General features: G+C 34.3%; 1 protein-coding gene across 2 annotated transcripts in view; it reads left to right on the plus strand.

Annotated features, from left to right (window-relative positions):
• The window catches only part of LOC106878091 (diacylglycerol kinase zeta-like), a 351530-nt gene that overhangs the window by 274681 nt on the left and 51849 nt on the right, over window positions 1-25000 (plus strand). For both annotated transcript variants that reach the window (XM_089366299.1, XM_089366298.1), the window contains 6 exons: window positions 7143-7213; window positions 9593-9741; window positions 11343-11398; window positions 11836-11898; window positions 21916-21989; window positions 24776-24884. In XM_089366299.1, the coding sequence (XP_089222425.1) occupies window positions 7143-7213; window positions 9593-9741; window positions 11343-11398; window positions 11836-11898; window positions 21916-21989; window positions 24776-24884 (522 nt within the window). The remainder of the gene's footprint in view (window positions 1-7142; window positions 7214-9592; window positions 9742-11342; window positions 11399-11835; window positions 11899-21915; window positions 21990-24775; window positions 24885-25000) is intronic.

Consider the following 25000-nt stretch of genomic DNA (forward strand, 5'->3'; position numbering starts at 1 on the left):
TAAACATATAGTTACAATTTAATTACTATAAGATCTGATTATTTCTGTTCAACTACTCTATGCCATTGTACAATGTACAGGGGAACATTAAAGGCTATATCTAATTCTGAGACAGCATATATTCCATGCAGGCATCACCATGTGGTTAAGGATTTTGCTTTACAACCATTTGGTTCCTGGTTTAAACTCCACTGCACAATACCTTGAGCAAGTATCTTCAACTGTAGCTTCAGGTAAATTGAAGTTTGGTAGGTGAAATTCAGTTGCCAGTCACAATGCAAAAGCCTATTGAATGTGGGTGTGGAGGAGTATCCAGCAGTGTGTGACAGAAAACTCTATAGTTCAGAACCAATAAAAGCTTTGTAAGTGAATTTAGTACATGGAAACTGAAAGAAGCTCATCATGTGTGTGTGTGTGTGCATAGGTGAGTGAGTGTGTTTGTGTCTCCTTATCTTCACATCACATAATAATTGTAAGAAAACTTCACCGTTGCTCAAAAGGCGTTCATCATTTCCAGTCTTTTGTGTAAATATATCTGACCACAGGGAAATATTACCTTGGTCAGAAACAGATGTGAGATGACCAACAGGAAGAACATCTGACTGAAAGCAATCTGCCTCAATGAATTCTGTCTAACTTTTACAAGCAGGGAAAAGTGGACATATAAACCGTGAGGATGATGACAATGATTATGATGACGATAACGATGATGAATCCCAATGTTAGATCATAAATAGATAATAAAATAATCACATTAACTTTGAAGAATTATTTCTCTTGATAATCTCAATTTCTTTTGATAATCTCAATATTGTCAGATCATAAATGAACAATAAAATAACATTTGTTATTAAATAGGAATAATATTGTCAGATCGTAAATTGTTTAAAGCATTCCATAGAGTTTGCTAAGTTATATAAAATAACCTCTTGGCTCTCTTATTACAACTTTAGGGAGAAGGTTTATCAGTAATAAAAATTATTTATTTTCTTATGCTTATCTTTTCATAGTTTTATTGGTTTCTGTCATTATAGCACAGCCATACTGGAGCACCGCCATCCTAGATGGTGTCAGATGATTACATCAAGCATTTGTTATTTCAATGTGGTGCTTATTTTATTGATCTCTAATTAACGATGTCAAGTTTTTTACCATTTTTGGTATAAATCAACATCATTCGATCAACCATTTTACACACACACACACACACACACACATGTTGGGCTTCTACACAATTTCCATCTACCATGTTCCACTCATAAAATATTGGACAACTCAAGACCACAGTATAAATACAGAGGTGGCCATTCACTGAAATTGAAGCTGGAATTTTGGTTTTGGTTGCAAGCTGAGCTTTTCAGCAATCCTCCAGTTATGCCTAATCTCAAAAATCTTCATATTAATGCATCTTTTGATTTAATATAATTTGATTTTTTTGATTCTTGAATTCATAGTAAATAAATATTTACATATATTTCCAAATGTTCCCCAGTTATTCCTTCTGGCTAAATGAACATTTAAGTTCACTCATTCATGAAGCAAGTAAATTTAATTTTATGAGATAGTCAAAGTTGTTTAGCCCTTGGTCTACTCTAATCAAGCAGACATATCATCAAACATGTTCCAACTATTATTGTCCCATATTTTTCTTCTGACAATGATTAGTCTTTTTTAAGACAACAGAGTGTAATTTGTGAGCGATTTGTCAGCTACTTCTAGCAGACTGAATGATTACGTAGAAGCTTCCTTCATTGACATATTACTTACATCACTTACGCCCTTCACTCTTTGTGAAGCATAGGCCCTCAATGACTTTTCTCCACTGTACTCAGTTGTGAGTTGTCTTAAGGCCTTCTTCTCCCAGGTTTTGTTGGTGTTGAATTTTCTTCAACACTTCTGTAACTTTGCTTTTTTCTTGGTTGGAAGAGCTGTTGGTCCTACATAAACCTATTTTTTTTTTACCTCTGGGAAGAGGTGATCCATATTTGTCTGGACTCTATCCTTTGTCCTGTCCAGCATGAGAGGCCCCTACCAGGAACTTTCACTCCACTGGCACAGCTCTTGGGGGTCATTGAGGCCCACAAGCCATCACACTACAGCAAGGACTGGATCTTGTGCAGATTCTTTAATATACGCATGAGTAATTGCATTGGGCTTTATACAATCATGCTAAAACATCAAACTAATGTGAAGGAACTCGTGCTTCTTTAGAAGCCAAAACTATAATATTCACTAAAGGATATCAACAAGAGGCCATAACACGTTTTGTAAAGTAAAAATCAATTTGGTAACAACAATAGCTACAAAATCAGTTGAGTAGCAATTAACATTTACAAACTGTTTAGATTTATCTTGTTGGAGCAGAACATTAACAAATTCACTTTCTTTGGGGAAAATATATTGAACTACTTTAAGGAGGGAAAATGAAATTCAAACTGTTATTCTCATAAAAAGAATACCTTCTTTTCTCTATGAAGGCATGAAGTGGACAAGCTGGCATGACCAGTTTTCCATGTTAATATCAAATGTTAGACCATCCGTAGCTAAACATCAAAGTTTGAAATTACTTCACATAAACTTGGTTGTATCTGAATTTAACTGTTTACCCATTTTGTTTCTTTATAAAATAAATTTTACGCTTTACTTATATAATATGAAATCTTTGGATTAAAACAAGATTTGTGGTTTTGAAGTCTTTGATTCTTCTTTAAAGGTAGAAATGATTTGAAAGTAATTAGCATATTAGAAAACAAAAATTCAGTGGCAAAAAAAAAAAAAAATTAACAGAAAATCTGTTTAAATGTGTGAGATGAGTTATCAATAAGGTAATTTTGTTTTGTTTTATTATTTTCCTTATTTTTAGAGAACACTATGTTCTGATCACACTTCTAGCTAACATTAACAGCCTTGTGGATAAGAATATTCTTATCCTTAGTTTTCTGATATGACTTTAACCCTTCAGCATTTAAACTGGCCATATCTGGCCATAATATTCTACCTGTTTTATTTTCAAACTGGTCAGATCTGTCATGTCAAACCTACCCTGCCATGTCATTCTGAGAATAAACAATCACATCATCAAAATTTGAATGCTACAAGATAATGCATGATTAATTCAAAATAATGTGTATAAGTACTGCATTGGATAGGGTAATCTGAATGCTAAAGGGTTAAACTGCATCCAATTGTGGGGCATTGGTTTGGAAATTCCAGGGCTTTGAAGAGTGTGGAACCATCTCTTAAGCCACGGTTGTTCTTCGGTCTACTTTGATCAAGAGTAGTAGCATCTGTTAGGGTCCCAGTAATAGGTTAATTAGCATGTCATGGGATTGTCTGTGGCAGAAGGTCACTCACAAACACGTCAACAGACCCAAGGCAAGTGAGGCATTTCAGCTCTTTAACTGCTCATCTAAGAGGAGGTAACTCCATACAAACCCTACATCTCAATAACGACAGGGCTTCTGACACTCATTGAACCAGACCAATATAAGTGTGAAGGATGAGAGGGCCAGAGTGACCCTATATAAACCATGTCCTCTATAATAATAAACTCCTGCTGCCTTGAGGAGCAATATACTGAATGTTTAACAAAGGCTAAGGAAGTAAAATCGCTCAGAAAATCCAGAGGTAGGCACCCTAAGGCTGATGCATATATATTTAACCAATATCTGGCATCTTCTATAGTTCCATGAATGCAACAAACTTATTGACTTTCCTTTGTGGTTTATCCATGAGTGGAAAGGTCGTAAGTGTACTTGGTGGTTAGTACTTGGTTCTGGAAACAGCCTAGGCACAGTAGAGTAACCTTTTCTGCCATACCATCCACTAATGGTTAAAAGGGCCAACCAATATTCTTAGTTTAAAACTAAATACTCTTTTGTCAAATTCAGTGTGGTACTAATGTACAAAACTGAAAATGAGACAGATGAAACCAACCAAACCATTTGTAGTTTAGGTGTAAATTCATTAAAAAATAATTTTCTATCTCGAAGGATTAGGCTGATAGCTTGGATAAATATAATATTATGGAAACAAATCACTTCATTTTCTTTGGTGACCAATTTAAAGATACCATTTCCCTGATGCCAATAATTTGCTGCAATTCTTGTTCAATAAACTCCTACCTATTTTAGAGCAGCAACACATTTCCAAAATTATAGATGTGTAATTACATTTTCTTTACCCATTACTAGCAGAGATATTAACATATTATGGTTGGAGTGGGGTGGGGGTATTATTGCTCAAAACTGTGTTGAATTATATCTATAGTTTTCTAGGAGTCTTTTTCTTGTATTTTATTTTTATTCATTTATTTGGGCTGTTGGTATGTTACGTTTAAAAGCTATTACTGTTATTTAACACTCCCTGGAATAAATGAAATTTGTTTATATACAACTGTAATTTACTGCTAAAATATTTATGTTACCCAAAAGCTCCACAGTTCCTATACTGCACATATCTAGATGCAAACACTGATATTCTAAGCATCTGTCAGCCTAACTTTTCGAACAAGTTGTTATGGAAATGGGAGAGAGTCTGTGATTTAAAAGACAATTCCTTTCTATAAATTTATAAATAAATGTGATTTAATAAAGATAGATATATTTTCACATATCAATTATTCAAAATAGTTATCATTTATGAATTATTAGGTTAATATAAAATTGATTTAAAATTGTGTTAGAGTTAATAATTGTAATTTATCTTAATCGTTTTATAGCTTGAAATTGTGTGTGTGTGTACATGTACACCCACATATTTTAAATGTTTTATAGCTTGAAGTTTGTATGTGTGTGTTTGTGTGCCTGTCTGTGTGTGTATATATGTGTATATCTATATAATAAATATATATATATACAAATATATTGATATTTATGCATGCACACATGCACACATCATATAAACATACATGATCATTACCAATGAGATTGCCATGCACCCAACAAAAATTAAAGTGTTGTCACTGCTCTACTTTTTCTCTGTTCACTCAGGGCTAATTTCACTAAGAGGGGGGAATAGAAAAGAGGTGTTGGTGGAAGATGAACGAGGTGGGAGGAAATGATGGCAACCAGTTTAGAAGGGTGATGAACAGAGTGTATTAAATAATTAACAGAGATGATGCGATCCCTCAGTGTAGAGGCATAATGATGGGAGAGATAGAGAGAAGGTGGATAGTAATAAAGGAAAGGATAGAAAGCAGAGAGGTCAAAATCGTTTGGTTTTACCATAGTTTATTCTGATACGAAGACCTTTTGTCAATTTTTCATATTGAGATATAAGTTGGATGGCAGATATGATACACGGCTGTCCTTAATGTCTATTGCTATTTAGTTACATCTCATTAAATTTCCACTTGAAATTCACACTAGTGCAACCTCCACTCATTCTTCCCCATCAAACATATTATTATTATTATTATTATTATTATTATTATTATTATTATTATTATTATTTGCCTTTCATCCTTTCAGGGTTGATAAATTCAGTACCAGTTGAACCCTGGGGTCGATGTAATCAACCAGTCCCCTACTCCTAAAATGACTGCCCATGTGGCAAAATTTGAAACCATCATTATTATTATTATTATTATTATTTTTATTATCATTATTATTATTATTATTGTTATTATTATTATGTCAAGTTGGCAGAATCATTAGCATTGCTGAAACAAATGCATTTCTTTTAGTGCTTTACTTTCTTAGTTCAAATTCCACCAAGGTTGACTTTGCTTTTCTTCCTTTTGGAGTTGATAAAATAAGTACCAGTTAAACACTGGAGTTCATATTATCAACTACCCCCCACCCCACCCCACGACCCCCAGAATTTCATACGTGTACTGCCTGACTGACACATAAAAAGCACCATTTGAGCATGGTCGATGCCAATGTCACCGGACTGGCTCCTGTGTCAGTGGCATGTAAAACGTACCATTCAAGCATGGTCAGTGCCTTGAGCGTGGTCAATACCAGTGCCGCCTGACTGGCTCCTGTGCTGGTCGCATGTAAAAAGTACCATTCGAACGTGGTCGATGCCAGTGCCATCTGACTGCCCCCCCCCCCACGCCGGTGGCATATGAAATGCACCCACTACATTCTAGGAGGGGTTAGCATTAGGAAGAGCATCCAGCTGTAGAAACCTTGCTGGATCAGATTGGAGCCTGGCGCGCAGCCTCTTGGTTTGCCAGTCCTCAGTCAAACCGTCCAGCATGGACAACGGATGTTAAACGATGATGACGATGATGATGATGATGACATGCTTGTAGTAGAGAGGAAAATCATTCCAGTGGTAAACTGGCTGGATCTTTAAAGTGCTAAAGTGCTGGAAAATGTACTTTGTCGTACTTTCTTCCAGCTCTTTATCCTTTTAGCATTTAAACAGTTCATATCCTGACCAAATATCCTAACTATTTTACACTCAAAAAGACAAGATCCAACTTCTCATACCTACCCTACAATGTCATTCTAAAGATACACAATCACATTATCCAAATCTCAGAGCTATGATAAAATGCATGATTAATTCAAAACCATGCAAATAAATAAACATTACATTTGACAGTAATCCGACTGTTAAAGGGTTGTGATGCCAACCCACCTGAGACCACTCCCACTGATTCTATAATGCAAACTTCCTGCTTTAAAGTGATCTAAATTAAAACCTTCCATCCTAATTTCATATTAATTTACAAAGCAAACACCAGGTTAATATTGATAAAAGTTATTTTAATAAATTTTTCATTATTTTCAAAATCGATTAAAATGCAGACAGCGTTTTTAACAGAAATATGATAACAAAAGAGTTAAATTCTGTGTTCAAATCCTAATGAGGTTTTTGTCCTTTGTCCCTTCAGTCTCAATGAATTAAAGCATCAGTCAGGTATTTGGGTTAATGGTATTGATTAGCTCCTCTTCAAAATTACTGTATTTGTGCCTAAATAGGAAACCATTATTGTTGTTGTTGTTATTTAATAAAATGTGTGAAATAATCAACTGAAGTCTGCTTCAAATTTTATAGCCTTATGCCAATGTATGAATAAAATGTTTTGTTGTAAAGATTATCATTATTATTATTATTATTTTTCAAGCTGCTGGACAATTATTTTTAATCATTAATATTTTCTTTTATTTCTTACCCCAAAAAAGGGCTATACAGATGAACCCATCTCAAAAATCTTGTGTCATGTTGAAGATGGCCAAGTTGTTCAGCTAGACCGGTAAACACATTTTTCTCATCTCTCCCTCTCTCTCTCTCTCTCTCTCTCTCTCCCTCCCTTTCTCTCTCTCTCTCTCTCTCTCTCTCTCTCTTTCTCTCTTCCTCTCTCTCAAGCAATTTCATGTAATTTTTTAGTCTTGGAATTTTGTGTACATTTTGAATTTTAAGAAATTACTCTATTTTTTATGCTTATATATTATAATATATATATATACACATATAGTAATATAAAATGCTGCAAAGTTCTATTTCCTGAGAACAGATTGGATGACAAACAAAATAAAGTAACCGAAGCATACTTGAGTTTAAATATTTATTAACTTACAATAAACAGATTACAATTCTGTTTCCCTGCGGAAATTTTCAAACACTTTGGCAACCTGTAAACAATCAGCTCTCCCTCTCACACACACACACACACACACACACTTGCATCATGGTAGATTTGTTTTGAGGCAGTTTCCTATCAAGTTAGTTATATTGGTCAATTTGACCATTGTTTGAAGAGAACGATTTATCTTGAGGTTGTCAACGTACAAGACCATTTTCTATTTAGCATTTTGCTTTGCAAAATTATTTATTCCTATGCTTATGTGACAAGGCTTCAAATTTCGTATATATGTATGTACCACTATACAATATACAATATGTAAATGTTCTAAAATTTCTGTATTCTCCTGTATTAAAGATTTTGATTTATACTAAAGATACTCTGTATGCCAAATACAGTTAGATTTAACTCTATTGTTACCATAATTCTGTTAAAATACACTGACTTTGCTTAGTTTATACTTAAAAGTATATGAATGAATTTTGGAAAATATCTTAATTGTTGATTTTTCAAACATAATCTACATTTTGATGGAAGGTTTTATCTTAGGTCATTATAAAACCATGAGTGTGTATTGTAGAACTAAATGTCGATGCTGAGTGGGTTGGCATCAAAAGGATGTCAAATGTTTTGCCTTACAATATGAATAACTATAAGATCAAAATTCGGTAGTAATTTCATCAGAGAATTTCCGCCAAGGTCGACCTTGCTTTTCATCTTTCCAGGGTCAACAAAATAAGTACCAGTTGAGCACTGGGGTCTGTTGGTCTCTTATGCCAAACTGCTAAGTTTTGATAGGGGACACACACATATATATATGTTATGGTCTTCTTTCAGTTTCCATCTACCAAATCTAAATCCACAATCCTTTGTTTGGCCTCAGGATATGTTGGAAGTTACTTGCCCAAGGTCCATATAGTGGGACTGAACCTGGAACCACGTAGCTGGGAAGCAAACTTCTTACCACACAGCCATGCTTGTGCTTATACTTGTTGATATTGTCTATATGGAAAGGATGTCATTGTTAAAAGTATTGAATTTAGATTGATTGATTACTTCTAGAATATTTCAGTTGTGTCATCTCCAAGATAAAAGTGATTAATATTAATTCCCTCTTTCCAAGCAAGTCCTGACACTATTTGCTTTTGCCTCGACTTACCTAGATTGAAAAGCCATACCTCTTCGCCTTCTACTTTTTTTCCCCTTTTTTTCTTTTTTCGTTTTCTTTACACAATCCTGTGATTAGCTCTGAGAAGATTGTCGAGGTGTGAAATATCAGCTTTTAATTTAATATCGACAACCACAAGCTGGTCCAGTTCATGTTAGCATGTGAGAGTAGTTGTAGAACGAAACGAAAAACATTGCAAATAATGTTCAGTGCCAGCAGTTGATAAGTTCATACACTTGTAACTTGTGGCTATAAAACAGCAAAGGAGAGTCCTGTCTCTGCTATATGCATGGGTTATTTTGTTGTTTAAAATGACCAAATAGACTTTATTAAATGTGCCATTGTATCAGAGATGCTTTTATTTGTTCCAATCATTGTACTGTGGCCATGCTTAGGCTCTAACTTCAATAAAGTTTGTTTTATTTTTAATCATTTATATTAATTCCAGTGCTTATTTCAGTCTAGTATTGATTTTTTATTGATCTCTGTTTGGTGACATGCTTCTTGACAAAACGCAGATTATGCTTTCAGAAATGACACCAATGTAGATATGGATTTAGGTGCACTTGCATGTGTGTATGGGGGGGGGGGGGTTAACTGTGTGTGAAGGCCTACTTGTGTGTGAATGGGTATGAGTATTTACTCACACATCTGTGTGTGTGTGTGTGTGTGTGTGTGTAGTACAGTCTTCATTTAGTCTCCATTTTCTAGATTTACTCAGAGCTTTGGTTAGAGTTATAGAAGATGCCCAAAGCACCACTCATTGAGACTCAATCTGAAATTATGTAGTCATGAAGCTAACATCTGTTCTTTTTTTTTCTCTCTCTCTCTTTTTCATGTCAAATTGGAAATTATTCTATCCACAATTTATTTCCTTCCAGCTGGAATCTAGAAGTGATTCTAAAAGAAGATGCAGAACCAGATCCACTTGATGAGGGTGCAGCTGATAGACTGCCACTGGATGTTTTCAACAATTACTTCAGCCTTGGAGCTGATGCCCATGTTGCCTTAGAATTCCATGAGTCACGAGGTATGTTCTCAATTGTTATTGGTTGATTCAGAAATATTCCTGTAATATCTTTTAAATGGATTTTTTTCTCTCTGTCAGATAATAATAATAATAATAATCATCATCCTTTTTACTCTAGGCACAAGGCCTGGAATTGGGGAAGGGGGAGATAATTGATTCCATCAACCCCAATACTTGACTGGTACTTCTTTCATCAACTCCAAAAGAATGAGAGGCAAAGTTGGCTGGTGAAATTTGAACTCAGAACGTAAGAACAGGCGAAATGCCACTAAGCATTTTGCCCGGCATGCTAACGATTCTGCCAGCTCGCTGCTTTAATAATAATAATAATAATCTTTTCTACTCTAGGCACAAGGCCTGAAATTTTTGGGGAGGGAGCCAGTCGATTAGATCAACCCCTATACACAACTGGTACTTAATTTATCGACCCTGAAAGGATGAAAGGCCAAGTTGACCTGGGCGGAATTTGAACTCAAAACTAAGCATTTTGCCCAGTACGCTAATGATTTTGCCAGCTCGCCACTTTAATGATAATAATAATTAAATAATTTTCTATAATATAACACTTCTACAACATATTGGATCCTTTTTTTACCACATTTCTGTTGAATTTCTTTACTTTTGACTTTAATTAATTTTGAAAATAATGAACAATTTAGCAAAGTAAGTTTTTCATTTTTAAGCTGATGTTTACAGCAAAAATTAATATAAAGTTTTTATGGAAGCTTTTAATCTAAATCACTTTAACACAGGAAGTTTGTATCATAGAAGCAAGGACAGGCTTGGATGCATTAGTAACAAGAGTCGGTATCCATCTGGTTTAAATTATATTTTGGTTTTTGAAGACTTTCTTCTCTGATATCAATGATTAACTTTTCTGTTAAAGATGGTGAGTTATAGTCTGTTGCTCTATAACTCCAAGTCAACTCTGATAAGGCAAACCTACAACTGAATTCACTTCAACTGTAAATTATATTTAAGACCAGTGGTTCCCAACCCTTTTATTTAAATGAGTTTTCTCACAGATTCCTTTTAATATTCTTATCCTTATGTGTATATATGTCTGTGTGTGTGAAATTCTGAATTTAGTTCACAGAGCCCCAGTACTACCTTTGCAGACTACCAGTGAGAATATAAACAAACCATCACTTAACAACCTGTGTCGGTGTGTTTACATCCCCATAATCTGATGGTTCAGCAAAAAAGACAGATGGAATAAGTATCTAGCTAAAAAAAATATATTTGGGTTGATGCATTCAAACTAAAATTCTTCAAGGCGATGCCACAGTCTAATGACTGAAACTAGTGAAAAAAAAAGACTCCCTGAACTATGTGTGTTCCCTTTTTATTTCCACCCGTTTTCTAGGTTCTGCAAAATGTCACTGCATTTTCTTCTTCTGACTAAGCCATAGTAAAAAAAATACAAAATGATATCAGATGGAGAGAAGCTTAATTCTTTCCTTCTAAGTTAGCTCAGGCACTCGTAACTTAACTTCAATATTTTCATACTTGAAACTATTTCATTTACCTTCTGTGACATCTATTTTTAAAAAAGTTCATTGAGTTTTTATTAATTTGCCTTCCGTTCTAATTTTTTCCAGAAGCTAACCCAGAGAAATTTAATAGTAGATTCAGAAATAAAATGTTTTATGCTGGGGTAAGTTTTTTGTTTGTTTTTCTTTTTTTATTATTTATTTAATTTAAATGTTGCTGCTGCAGTTGTGTAACCCTAGGTTAGCCCCAATTAAGCAGACCTATGATCGTAGGCATTCCAACCAATGCCAAGGAACTCCATCAGATCACAACTATGTAGGATATACCCCTTTGAGAATACCATATGCACCAATGATAACTGCATGGTATGTAGGATTAACCCTGGCATTAACTGTAGAACTAGAAATGTAGTTTACAGCATAAGATGCATAGAAGATGCTTGCAAACCAAATCCAAAAACGATATATATATATATATATATATATATATATATATATATATATACACAGACACATATATGCATATATAACATATATATATATATATATATATATATATATATATATATTATTTCTGATTAAAAATATTTTCTTTATCTAGGCTGGAGGTCGCGACATGCTAAAACGCAGTATGAAAGGGCTTGTGGACAACATAAAAATTGAGGTAAGTAATTATATGTGTGTGTGTGTGTGTGTGTGTGTGTGTGTGTTCATGTGAGTGATGGGGTTGGACAACAATTCTTTTAAACATATTATATTCAAAGTACACCTTTGCACTTCTGGTGGGGACACTGTCATCATAACAATTCCCAGCATTTTCATTCCCTTCCACTAACGACTGCTTCACAAAGAAATTTTAGAAATGTTGCCAAACCTTGGAATTTCATTCTTTGAAATTATAAACTAATAAAAGAATACAATACAGTTCTATATTTAAGATATGAGGAATTATTTACATTACTTACAATTGACGGATATTTGTCCTCATCTTGTTTGTTGTTAACACAACATTTCTGCTGATATACGCTCCAGCCTACTTCAGGTGTCTTGGGGGAAATTTCGAACCTTAGGGTTCTCATCCCTAAGGTATTTTTCGATGTTGTTGTTGTTATTACTATTCAGGTCACTGCCTGGAATTGAACTTGGAATGCCGTGGCGTTGTGGTTAAGAGTGCGGGCTACTAACCCCAAGATTCCGAGTTCGATTCCAGGCAGTGATCTGAATAATAATAATAATAATCATAATAATGATAATAACAACAACATTAAAAAATGCCTTAGGAATGAGAACCCAGGTTCGAAATTTCCCCAAGATACCTGATGAAGGCTGGAGGGTATATCAGCTGAAACGTTGTGCTAACAACAAACAAGATGAGGATAAATATCAGTCAATTGTAAATAATGTAATAAAAGAATTATAAAAGAAAAAATTAAGAATTTGTATACACAATATGAAACATAAGTTTACTGAAAACATAAGCTTTCAGTAAAACCATGCATATATACATGCACATAATTGCATCCTCACTGACAGATATACACACACATTGTTTAGGAAAATTTGTGAATTAAAGTTCATGTGAACAAGCTATCTAATGAGTTATAAGTAACTGCAGAGCAAATAGTTGTACTATACGGGTTTAATGTTTGACTACAGAAACTACCCAGTTTTGCTAATTGAAAATCTCGTGTGTGTGTAACAAAAAAAACGTTCTATTTAACATGATTCTGTTTTTGAAGTATCAAATAATATTTTCATTCTAATTTTGACTTTCGTTGTATCAGCTTGCCAAAAGATTCAACAAAACGTGTGTTGGAGGCTGATGTATTTGTATTGTGTGAATTTATATAATACTATATATATATATAGCATCATCATCATCATTTAACATCTGCTTTCCATGCTAGCATGGGTTGGACGATTTGACTGAGGACTGATGAACCGGATGGCTGCACCAGGCTCCAATCTGATTTGGCAGAATTTCTAAAGCTGGATGCCATTCCTAATGCCAACCACTCTGAGAGTGTAGTGGGTGCTTTTATGTGCCACCGGCACGAAGGCCAGTCAGGCGGTTGCATATTGGGGTTGATCAAATTGACTGGCCCCCTCCCCAAAAACTTTTGGGCCTTGTGCCTAGAGTAGAAAAGAATATTTTATATGCAATAATGATTGTGTAAAAATCCTAAAAATAAAAGTGAATACAGTCAGTGTGTGCTTCAATAGTCTTATATAAAATGATGTAATACAAGTGGCTCAGCTTCCAACACACAATATTAGATCAAGTCTTTTGCCAAGCAGATACAACAAAAGTCAAATTTAGACTGAAAATATAATTTAATATTTCACAACCAGAATGATGTTAAATAACACACTTCTTTGTGTTTAGGAAATTTTCTCAAACAATTTCTCAAGTTGCTTTTGTTTATATTATCGCAACATAGTTATTATCATTTGGTTTTTGTTTGTCTTTTTGACTGTTTCTTACATTGATGGTAGATAATTATTGATTAGTATCTTGTTAACATAATTGCTTAATATTTATCTTGAGGGGGTGAATAATTTGGTGTTAATGCTAATCTCTTCAAATACCATTATCTAAATGTTAGTCATGAAAAATTAAATCATTGGTATTAGATATTCTCTTACATTTATCTACAAAATCTCTAAAAGAAGAAAGAGAAAGAAAAAACAATACAAGAATGGTTAACGGTTAATTGGTTGAATTCTATATACTAGAGAGAGACAAAGTAAACAGAGTCAAAGAGAAAGAATTTTCCTCGGCATTACATAAACAACTAAGAAGGAAAACAAAGCTACAGTTACCAAATATAACGATTTAACAGAATACACAGGTATTCCGAAGTAAATCTGATAAGACGACCTAATGCTATTGAAACTCTTTCATCTATTGCATCGATATGTTATAAATTAAGAAACAGTAGGCTACATCTTTCTATATCTGTACCTGTTTTCTTTAAACATTTCATTTCTATGTTGTTCTGGTTGTTGTTGCCGTTTTTCTTTTCATAATACAATAAACAGATGTGAAAAAAAATCTGTTTTTCTACTTTCTTTTTGTGTTTTTGTCTTGTTTTTTTTTCTGCTTTTTCTTGTTTCCTTACAGTCTACACGTTTTCAATCTGGATACCTTTTTTTAAATTTCTTCGTTTTTTTAAAAGAAGTCTGCAAAGGATTAGACACACACACACACACACACACACACTTATCGTCATCATTATCAGTTTATGTTCAGTTTCCATACTGGCATGGGTTGGATGAATTCTCAAGAACCTAATATTTATTTGGAGCCATTGCCCTCCTAGATGAGTCAGACAACCACATCTCATTCGTAAGTTCCATTCTGATGTGGTTGGATGCCTTTTCTAGAACCAACCACTTTAAAGAGTTTACTGCTTGTCTTTTATTGTGGCATTAACACAAGAAGCTTGCCTTGTCCCTCACACAGTAAAGAGGTATTTCTCTGCTCAGTATTATCTCTATTCATTAAAGCCATTAAATAAGAGATCCATTGCTTGAAAAACAAATAAGAGTTAGCAACAGAAAGGGTATCCAGCTGTAACACGATGCCCCAGTTATGTAATCACCTAACTCATGCAACCACAGAAACATAGGTGTTTAGTCTCTTTGTTATCCCTTCATTCATCTAACAATCCCCTCGTTTGTCCTCCCCCACTGCCTAGTCTTTACAGCTGTTTCAAATGATGCAGATAGGTGAAATAGACAGAGGCAACATTACTTATTCACACATTAACAAAAGACAGTATCAACTTATACAAATCTTGGTTCTTGTGTATCTTCACGCGGTAAATTCACAACTTTCTCTTCAGATTTAACAGCAAACGCCACAAGAGAATAGATATTTACAATACTATTGGCAGATAAATTAGCTGAAGTGGTTGTAGTAAGAGGTACAGAAGTAAGGAGAGAGAATGGCAAAGAAGATATGCAGAGGAGCAAATATGTGAGTCAAAGGGAAGTGTAGTTTAAGGGGCGGGGGAGGGAAGAGGTGTAAAAGATGGAGTGAGTGACAAAGGGGTTAGTGGAGAGGGCAAAGAAACAGGGGAGAGGAAAGAAAAAGAGACAGTAAGTCTGCTGAAGGCGTCAGTCAGTGTGAGTTATCTGACTTTTCTGCAAAAAGAGTACAAAAAGTAAGTAATTAAAAAAGTGAGGTGGAGGGAATTGATCAATGGGAATCAATGATCATCCTAAAGGTGGGGCTAAGATGTAAGTAAACCCTGTCGAAGTGTGGAGATAAGCACGAATATTGTAGTGGCTACAGAGAGGAATGGTAGGGGGGGCGGGGAATATGGTAACAAACTACCAGCTAGAAGGTATGGAGAACAGAAGCAGAGAAGGTGGAAAGAAAAGAAATGTGTATGTATATATATATATATATGTGTGTGTATGAAAGTATGTAAACATATTTATATATGGGTGAATATATGTATGTATATTTGTATATCTTTATGTATGTATATGTGTATATGTTTGTATATACTTATGTGTGTGTGTATAGACGCACACATGTATGTATGTATATTTCCCAGATTCAAGGATGTTATTTTTCCCTGAAAGAAGGCTAAAAACTATTTACCATGATTCCTAGAAGACGAAGCTTACATTTCTGATAAGCTAATTTTATTATCAGAGAACTGTTATCTATGCAACGGTTTCTGTGTCTCCAGACTGTAAACGTAAAAGTGAAAATACAGATTATAAGTGGTCAAGTGAATCTGTGTCACTTAGTCATCAACAAAATATCTTTATATAAAATGTTGTCACATGTTCCCCCCCACCCCCAAGCAAAAATTGAAACATATGTTCTTGCTTGGAGCATCATTGGTACAAGCAACAGTGATATATATATATATATATATAATCATCATCATCATCATTGTTTAACGTCCGTTTTCCATGCTGGCATGGGTTGGACGGTTTGAGTGGGGACTGCCAAGCCAGGAGGCCTCAACAGGCTCCAATCTGATCTGGCAGTGTTTCTACAGCTGGATGCCCTTCCTAACACCAACCACTTCAAGAGTGTAGTGGGTGCTTTTTACGTGCCACCGGCACAAGAGCCAGCCAGGCGGCACTGGCATCAGCCATGTTTGTATGGTGCTTTTTATGTGCTACCAGCACAGGAACCAGTCAGGGCAGGGGTGGCTGGCATCAACCACATTTGGATGGTGCTTTTTACATGCCACTGGCAACAACCTTATATATAGAGAGAGAGGGGGTGGAGAGAGAGAGAGAGAGAGAGAGAGTGAGTGAGTGGGGTATCAACTCATGTTGGATTTCTGTTCTGGCCACTTTTAGTGCTACATGAAAAATTCAGAGTTTAAGTTTAAATTCATTTGAGCACTACTATGTGTTTTCTATACTGAACATATCTAGCTCTCATCTATTATCTGTGTGTGTGTGTGTGTGTGTGTTTGTGTTTGTGTTTGTCTATATTAATAAATTTATTATATTCTTCACAAGAATATGTGGTTTCAACAAACCAAATATTTGCTAAGCATCATCTGAGAACATATGAAAATATATCTTCTCTGATGATTTTTCGCTAAAAAAGCAGTGAGCCTGTTGTAAGAATACATATTAATTCCATTTATATTGGGTCATCCCATAAATAATGTAGTTTTTTCAATTGCATGAACTAAAAGCTGGAGGGGGACAGGATAAACTACCTGCATCAACTTGCAATAAAAGCAGTTAGTAATTTTACCTTATACTTATTCTTAGTGCAAGTTTTGAAGAGTGCAGTTTGATTTTAACAGTTATCTCTTTTTAAGCTATAATGGAAGTGACAAAGAAGCATATTCAGCATATTTTGCTTTAGGAGTTCAATAAAGGCAACAAAGCAACAGAAAGTGAGAGGAATATTAATGCAGTATTTGGGGATTAGACAATAAACATAAGCCAGTGGCAACGATGGTTCCAGAAATTCCAAGCTGGAAACTACAGCCTAGAAAATGAGCCTTGTTTTAGAAGATCTGTAGAGTTCAATGAGGATGTCCTGCAGACCCTGGTGGAACAAAATGCCAGTATAACTGTTGAGGAACTAGCAGAGTAACTTGGATTTGGTCATTCAACCATTCATCGACACCTGGTGTTCTTTCAGAATGTTTTGCATGCATGCATCATCATCATCTATCTGAGTTACCTGTATCAAGGATCTGTAACACCTGGGCAGCACAGAAAAAAAAGGGTTTTTTAAAATTTTGTTTCTGTTTTATTAGCTATTGTACTCTGCAAGATGTTTTTGCCTTATATATGTCTTATGTATGTAACATACATGCATTATGTAATAATTAAATTATATATAATGCCCTTTACTGTTTTGTTATGTGCATGATCCCCTTGTCCATAGCGAAATTGTCTGACATGAAACTGATCCCTGCCTTTATTGGTGAAGGTTGAGGACTGCTGGGCTATATCATATATTCATGAGTGTCTACGTGTGCACATATATATTATGTGTTTGTGTGTGTGTTTGTGTACAAATATATACATATGTACCCATGCTGGTGTCACATAAAAAACACTTGTGCCAGTACCATGTATAAAGCACCCAATACACTCTGTAAATTGGTTGGCATCAGAAAAGGCATCCAGCTTGTAGAAACCAGGCCAAAACAGACAAAGCCTGGTCTGCTCTCTGGCTGGTCAGCTCCTGTCAAACCATCCAATCCATGCCAGCAGAGAAAACAAACATTAAATGATGATGATGATGTATTATTTTGATTTAAACTTTTCATCTTTAAACATGTCTGACCCATGCAAACATGGAAAAGTAAAGGTTAAAACAAATATGATGTATAGGTTTGTGTATGCCTGCATCTTTTGCCAGTACACATTAGCAAAAGGTGTACACATTAGTGAGAAAGCTGACCGTATGATGCATTCAAACCAAAATTCTTTGCGATATTTCTTTTGCTTGAGTTGCACAAACACTCTTTTGTTGCTTCAGGGTATCACAAATACCCTAAAACAATGGTTGGCTTATGGGATACGTATTGTTCACTAAATACCTCATACAAAATATAAATTAAATGTATGTATTTATATGTGCATGCATTTGTGTGTGTGTGTGTGTTTATGTGTGCATATGTATATGGTTGTGTATAAGTATATATAAACACAGGTGTACGTACATTATATATATTTATACAGGTTTGTTATATACATATATTATACATATATATTTATACGTGTGTACATATATATATATATATATATATATATATTTGTATCTTTATGGGTGCATATGTATATGGTTGTTTATAAGTATATATAAACACAGGTGTATGTACATATATATATATATATATATATATATATATATATATTATCTTGTTATATATATTTCTGTAGGTTTGTTATATACATATTTTATACATATATATTTATACGTGTGCGTAAACATATATATATATATATATATATATATATATATATATATATATATATATATATATATATATATATATATATATATATGTATATATATATATTTGTATGTGTGTGGGTGTTTATATAGATTTGTCTCATGTATATATATAGGGATAGGGATAAAGCACCTTACTTGTTTTGATGTTTCTCCTTTTGAAGTTTTTATTTCGCTCAGCTTTAGATCTTAATTTATAGCATTTGTTGGATGAAAGACTTTTAATACCGAACAGCAACAATGAAAACATTGATTTTTCAAACAATGCCAAATTTAATGTTGTGTTTTCCAATCGCCCACACCACACTGAATCACCACAAGTCAATCTATACTGCACTAAGCAATTACACTTTTGCCTATCAATAGTTAAACAATCACCGTAGCTTTGAAACATATTTGTCCAGGTCAGAGGCTAAAAGGGTTGTAATATGCAATGACTTCCATTTTGCATACCAAATCCTCTTTTACTTGTGCTAGCCAGCAGACTGCAGCCATGCTGGAGCACCACCTTCAAGAACTTTCAGTTGAAAGAACTGATCTTGATACTTTTTTTTTAAGTCTGATATTTATGCTATCGGTCTCTTTTGCCAAACTGCTAAGTAATGAGGATGTTAACACATCAACACTGGTTGTCAAACGGTCATGGGGGACAAATACACACAAATATATATATATATATATATATATATATATATATATATATATATAAGGTTGAGGAGGGTATTGGATTTAACCAAACCCAAGAGGATATTTACCACTGGAATGAAACTACTCTTCAAGTACTGTTCTCTCTTTCTTCAGCACATCACACTCTTTACCACTTCATACTAAAAATATCCGCCTATGGATATAATAATAGATTACTTTATTTTTTCTGTCTCCGATGAAGGGAAGTACTGGATCTTCCCAGAAACAGCTGTAAGACTCTATCCATAAAATACTTCTCCAACCTTACCATTGCTCTCTTTATCTTTTTATTTTTTTATATATTTACATATATATATATATATATATATATATTCAAACTATCCAGATCTGGCTTCTTACATCCACCCTACAATGTCATTCTAAAAATAAACAACCATACCATCAAAATATTCTTTTTTACTCTAAGCACAAGGCCGGAAATTTTGGGATTAGATCGACCCCAGTACGCAACTGGTACTTAATTTATCGACCCTGAAAAGATGAATGGCAAAGTCGACCTCAGCAGAATTTGAACTCAGAACATAAAAACAGACGAAATACCACAAAGCATTTCGCCCGGTGTGCTAACATTTCTGCTAGTTCACCACCTTAGAACATATTAGATAGTGATTTCAAATGTTGGCACAAGGCCAGCAATTTCAGTGGAGGGAATAAATCAATTACATTGGCCCCAGTGTTCAACTGGTTCTTATTTTATTAATTCTGAAAGGATGAAAGACAAAGTCAACCTTGGCAGAATCTGAACCCAGACCAAAGATACAGACAAAATTCTGCCAAGCATTATGATTGGCATGCTAACAATTTCGCCAGCCCACCATCCAGAACATGTTGAATATTGATTTCCAAAATTAGCATAATGTCACACATTTTTTATTTATTTTATCAACACCAAGAAGGCCTTGGTGGAATTTGAACTCAAACTATAAAGAGCCATAACTAAATTTGTAAGGTATCTTTTTTTACGTCTGATTCTGTAATGACCTTTCCATTCAGCAACCATGACCACCACACTGAGAATATGCTAAATATTAAACAGCCTCCTTTTTTTCTAAATATGGTACACTCAACCGATTTTCCAAGCACACTATAAGTAAAGACCAATTTAAACTACTGACATCTTTATAAAATCTTTCAACATGTTCTTCATATTCTGACTTTAAAAAAAAATGCCTCTGATCTTGTTTTCTGACGCTTAACGAATATTCCAAAAAATGTCTGGCAATGAATTAACATACTGTAGCATAGGAGACAACATTGATTATCTCTATTTTAGAAAACACAAAAATTTAATTTGTTTGCTTTTAACAACTTTTTGCTATTGGACTGCAAAATATTCAATGACCATCTTGTTCAATGAAGTTTGCCAGTAAGAGAATATTTATTGAAATATTCTGTACAAAACTGGTCAAAAATTATTCCAAAAATAAATCCTTTTTTTCATTTTTTTTTTCTCAGATAATCAACAAAATGTTCAATATTATAAATTTTCAAATTGCCAAAGATAATTGAGCACAGGTATGGCTGTGTGGGTAAGAAGTCTCTTTTCTAACCATGTGCTCTTGAGTATGTGGCACCTTGGAAGAGTGTTTTCTACTACAGCCTCAGGCTATAGATATATGTACATATATATATATATATATATATATATATATATATATGATGGTCTCTCTCATTGAAGATGACATACGAGTGTTCTTTTTTGCAGAACAACCTGCACAAATGATTTGTTTATAATGACTGTATTGATGTGCTGTCTACCAAATCCACATTTCTAATGAAATGCACTTTCATTTATAATTCCTTTTAAACACATGGATGATAGGGTTCCTGTTAAGAGACAGAAACAAAAGAGAACGGTTTTAAAGGTTCCTGGACAATTACGAAAATGTTATCATTTCTTACTTGCCTTTCAATATAATTCTCTTCTAAGTGTGTTTTAGACTTATTTAGAAGCAACTAAAACTCATAACTATTCACTAGTTTTTATGTCAGTTTTTTTTTTTTTATGCTGGCATGTGTTGGACAAATACTTATTCCTTTCTGCTGTAGGCACAAGGCCTGAAATTTTGGGGGAGGAGGCCAGTCAATTAGATCGGCCCCAGTATGCAACTGGTACTTATTTTATTGATCCTCGAAAGGATGACAGGCAATGGACAAATACTTATTGAACTATTATTTTGCAGCTGGATACCCTTCCTGTTTCAAACCCTCCTTTATTTATCAATGAATGTTTTTCTTTTTCTTTTTTAAAGCATTCGTATCAGGTCTCTAGTGTACAGATAACTCTATTTACTGAGTCTCTGATTCCTACTGAATCACCTTATGAATCATGCTTTCTTCTGTCATTATGCACCAGTTTTAGAAATCCTGCCAAGATTCTCATTGTTGTTGCTGTTCTTAATAAACCCATTTTTTTCCCCCTAAATTTTAATTAACTTTCATTTCATAATTATCAATTTGATCTCTCTTTCACTAAAATATATTTCTCTCTTTTCTTTTCTTTTCCAGTGTGATGGTAGTGATTTGACGCAGAAAATGAAAGACCTGAAACTTCATTGTCTTTTATTTCTAAACATACCGAAGTAAGTATTATACTAAACATGATAGTTAATTAACTTACTGATTAATATACTTGATAAACATGACAGAATGAGTACAAGCATATTTATGTCTTTTTCAAATTTACATCTTTTTTTAAAGTTTCTTTTTTTTTTTAAAGAAATTAAATTGACTCCAGTCAATTTATCTGGCTTTATCTTGGTCTCTGTGAACATTTTTAAAAGCATAAAAATAATTTAAAAAAATAAAACAATAGGCACAGGCGTAGCTGTGTGGTAAGGAGCTTGCTTCTCAACCTCATGGTTCCAGGTTCAGTCCCACTGTGCGGCACCTTTGGCAAGTGTCTTTTACTATAGCCTCAGGCCAACCAAAGCTTTGTAAGTGAATTTGGTAGACAGAAATTGGAAGAAGCCCATCACACACACACCCAAGTATATACACTCACATACAACAGGCTTCCACACAGTATCCATCTACCAAATTTACTCATAAGGCATTGGTTGACCTGAAGCTATAGTTGAAGACATTTTCCCCAGATGCCATAGAGTGGGACTGAACCTGAAAACTTGTGGTTGTAAAGCAAGTTTCTTAATAGCACAGACCTAGGTAATATTATTTCTTTCTTTTTGTAGAAAGATTAGTAGTTGTCCATACATACCACTGGTGTTTGGCCAAAGGAAAGGCCATCAACTTGAGCCAATATGGCTTGGCACCAGCATCATGGCATGCATTTCTTTCAGGCCACAAAGAGCCAAAATTCTCTAACAGTTCCTCTTCAATCCACTGCCCTTCATTGGTCCTTTTTTATTTTTTTATCAACCCCTCCAAAAAAAAAAAAATGAAAACAAAAGATGACCTTGGTAAGATTTGAACTCTGGATGCAGAGTGTCAAAACAAATATCAAATACCACAAAGCATTCTGTCCTATTCTCTAACAACTTTGCCAATTCACTACTTTTGATGATTTGCTTCATCTTTTTCACATTCTGAGTTTGAATTCTCTTGAGGTTAACTTTATTGTTTCACCCTTTCAGAGTTGATAAAATAAACACCAGATTAGAAATGGATTCAAACTCATTGATTGATTAAACCTCATATCCAACATTTGTCAATTTTGTACTTATCTTAAAAATCAATATCTTCTGTGTTATCTTTGAATTTTAAATAAGTAACAAAACGAAAATTGCCAATCTATTTACACATTTACACCAATAGAAATGTAATCCCAACTGTTTTTACAATGTCTAATTATGAAACTCTATTTATTTCTTATGAATGTAACAGATATGAAAATGGAAAAAGACCTTCAGTTATTTCTAGTAACAGGCTGTATATTGATTTCTGAATTTACATTAGAGAAATATGTTCTGAAGAAATTCAAAAGATATTTGTAAAATAAGAAGAATAGGTTTGATTTAAAACATGTAAACATAGGCGCAGGAGTGGCTGTGTGGTAAGTAGCTTGCTTACCAACCACATGGTTCCGGGTTCATTCTCACTGTGTGGCACCTTGGGCAAGTATCTTCTACTATAGCCTCGGGCCGACCAAAGCCTTGTATGTGGATTTGGTAGACGGAAACTGAAAGAAGCCTGTCACACACACACACATATATATATGTATATATATATATATATATATATATATATATATATATGTATATTTATGTGTGTGTGTGTGTGTGTTTGTCTCCCCACCATTGCTTGACAACCGATGCTGGTGTGTTTACGTCCCCATAACTTAGCAAAAAAAAAGAGACTGATAGAATAAGTACTAGGCTTACAAAAAATAAGTCCTGGGGTCGATTTGCTTGACTAAAGGTGGTGCTCCAGCATGGCCGCAGTCAAATGACTGAAACAAGTAAAAGAGTAAATAGCAAAGGATAAATTCCTGCTAGAAGCAGAGACCACAAAAGTAATTTGAGCAAAATGGAATTGCTTGGTTTATAGAACAGATACAGGCAGGTACCCATGCTGCATTGTTGGAACAAATAAAGGCAGAACTAAAAAAAAAAAACAATTGGGGGGTCTAAGAAAGGAACTTTTGGTAAAGTTACTGGAAGCAGGAATATGTGAATGTTCTGGAATGTTTAACTGTTTGAATAATCATAAACTGAAAATTATACCTTGCTGGTTGTGTTGTTTAACCCATGTTAGTCCTGTGATTGAAGCAGATCTGCTCTAGCTATGACCTTCATCATTTTTTGTATATCTAAGGCTACATTGTTTAATGAGTCCCTTCCTTCTTTTTAGAAGACACCTGAGTATAAATTGAGAGAAATTTGGCTATTATTTCTAGGAGATGAGTTAATGTATAGAAGCCTCTCTGGTTGGCTCATACTAAGTTATATTGTTATATTGTTATATTGTTGCTTATCCCCGGATTATTTCTTGATTAAGGAAATCTATGATCCCAGATGTTTTAGGATGGTGTGTTCATATTTTTTTCCAGTTGCAATGTGTCAAGGACTGAGTTTATCTGATATTGTGTTTCTTATTTCAAAAGAAGGTCAGATTCGAAATGAGAGAGCTTTGACTGCAGGTTGCAAGTGAAGCTCTCTCAGATCAATCTCCCACCTTCTAGCAAGTCTTGTGACCATGTACAAGCATCCTCATTGGTTGTGCCTGACCATGTTTGTATGACCTACTGCTGGAGATAAAACCAGCTATGGCATAATCACCATATATAGTTTCTGTAATCCCATATTCACTGAACATTGTTATAGTTGAATATTCGACAATATTACACAATATTTATTTTGCATTCTCTATGTTTAAGATTACATTTATATTTATATATATATGTTTTCAGATATGCTGGTGGGACGACACCATGGGGCCACCCAAATGTACTAGGATTTGAAACACCGAGACATGATGATGGCTATTTAGAAGTTATTGGTTTTACCTACACATCACTGGTAAGATTGCTTATCTATCATAATTGAGTATCAATGTCTTATTTTCTTTCTCTCTAGCTTCACTCTCACTAACACAACATACTCCAGATGTTTTTTGGGTTTTTTTTTTTTTGGCT

Source organism: Octopus bimaculoides, chromosome 18 (assembly GCF_046866305.1).
Source record: "Octopus bimaculoides isolate indiv1 chromosome 18, ASM4686630v1, whole genome shotgun sequence".
In the NCBI taxonomy this organism is placed as follows: domain Eukaryota; kingdom Metazoa; phylum Mollusca; class Cephalopoda; order Octopoda; family Octopodidae; genus Octopus; species Octopus bimaculoides.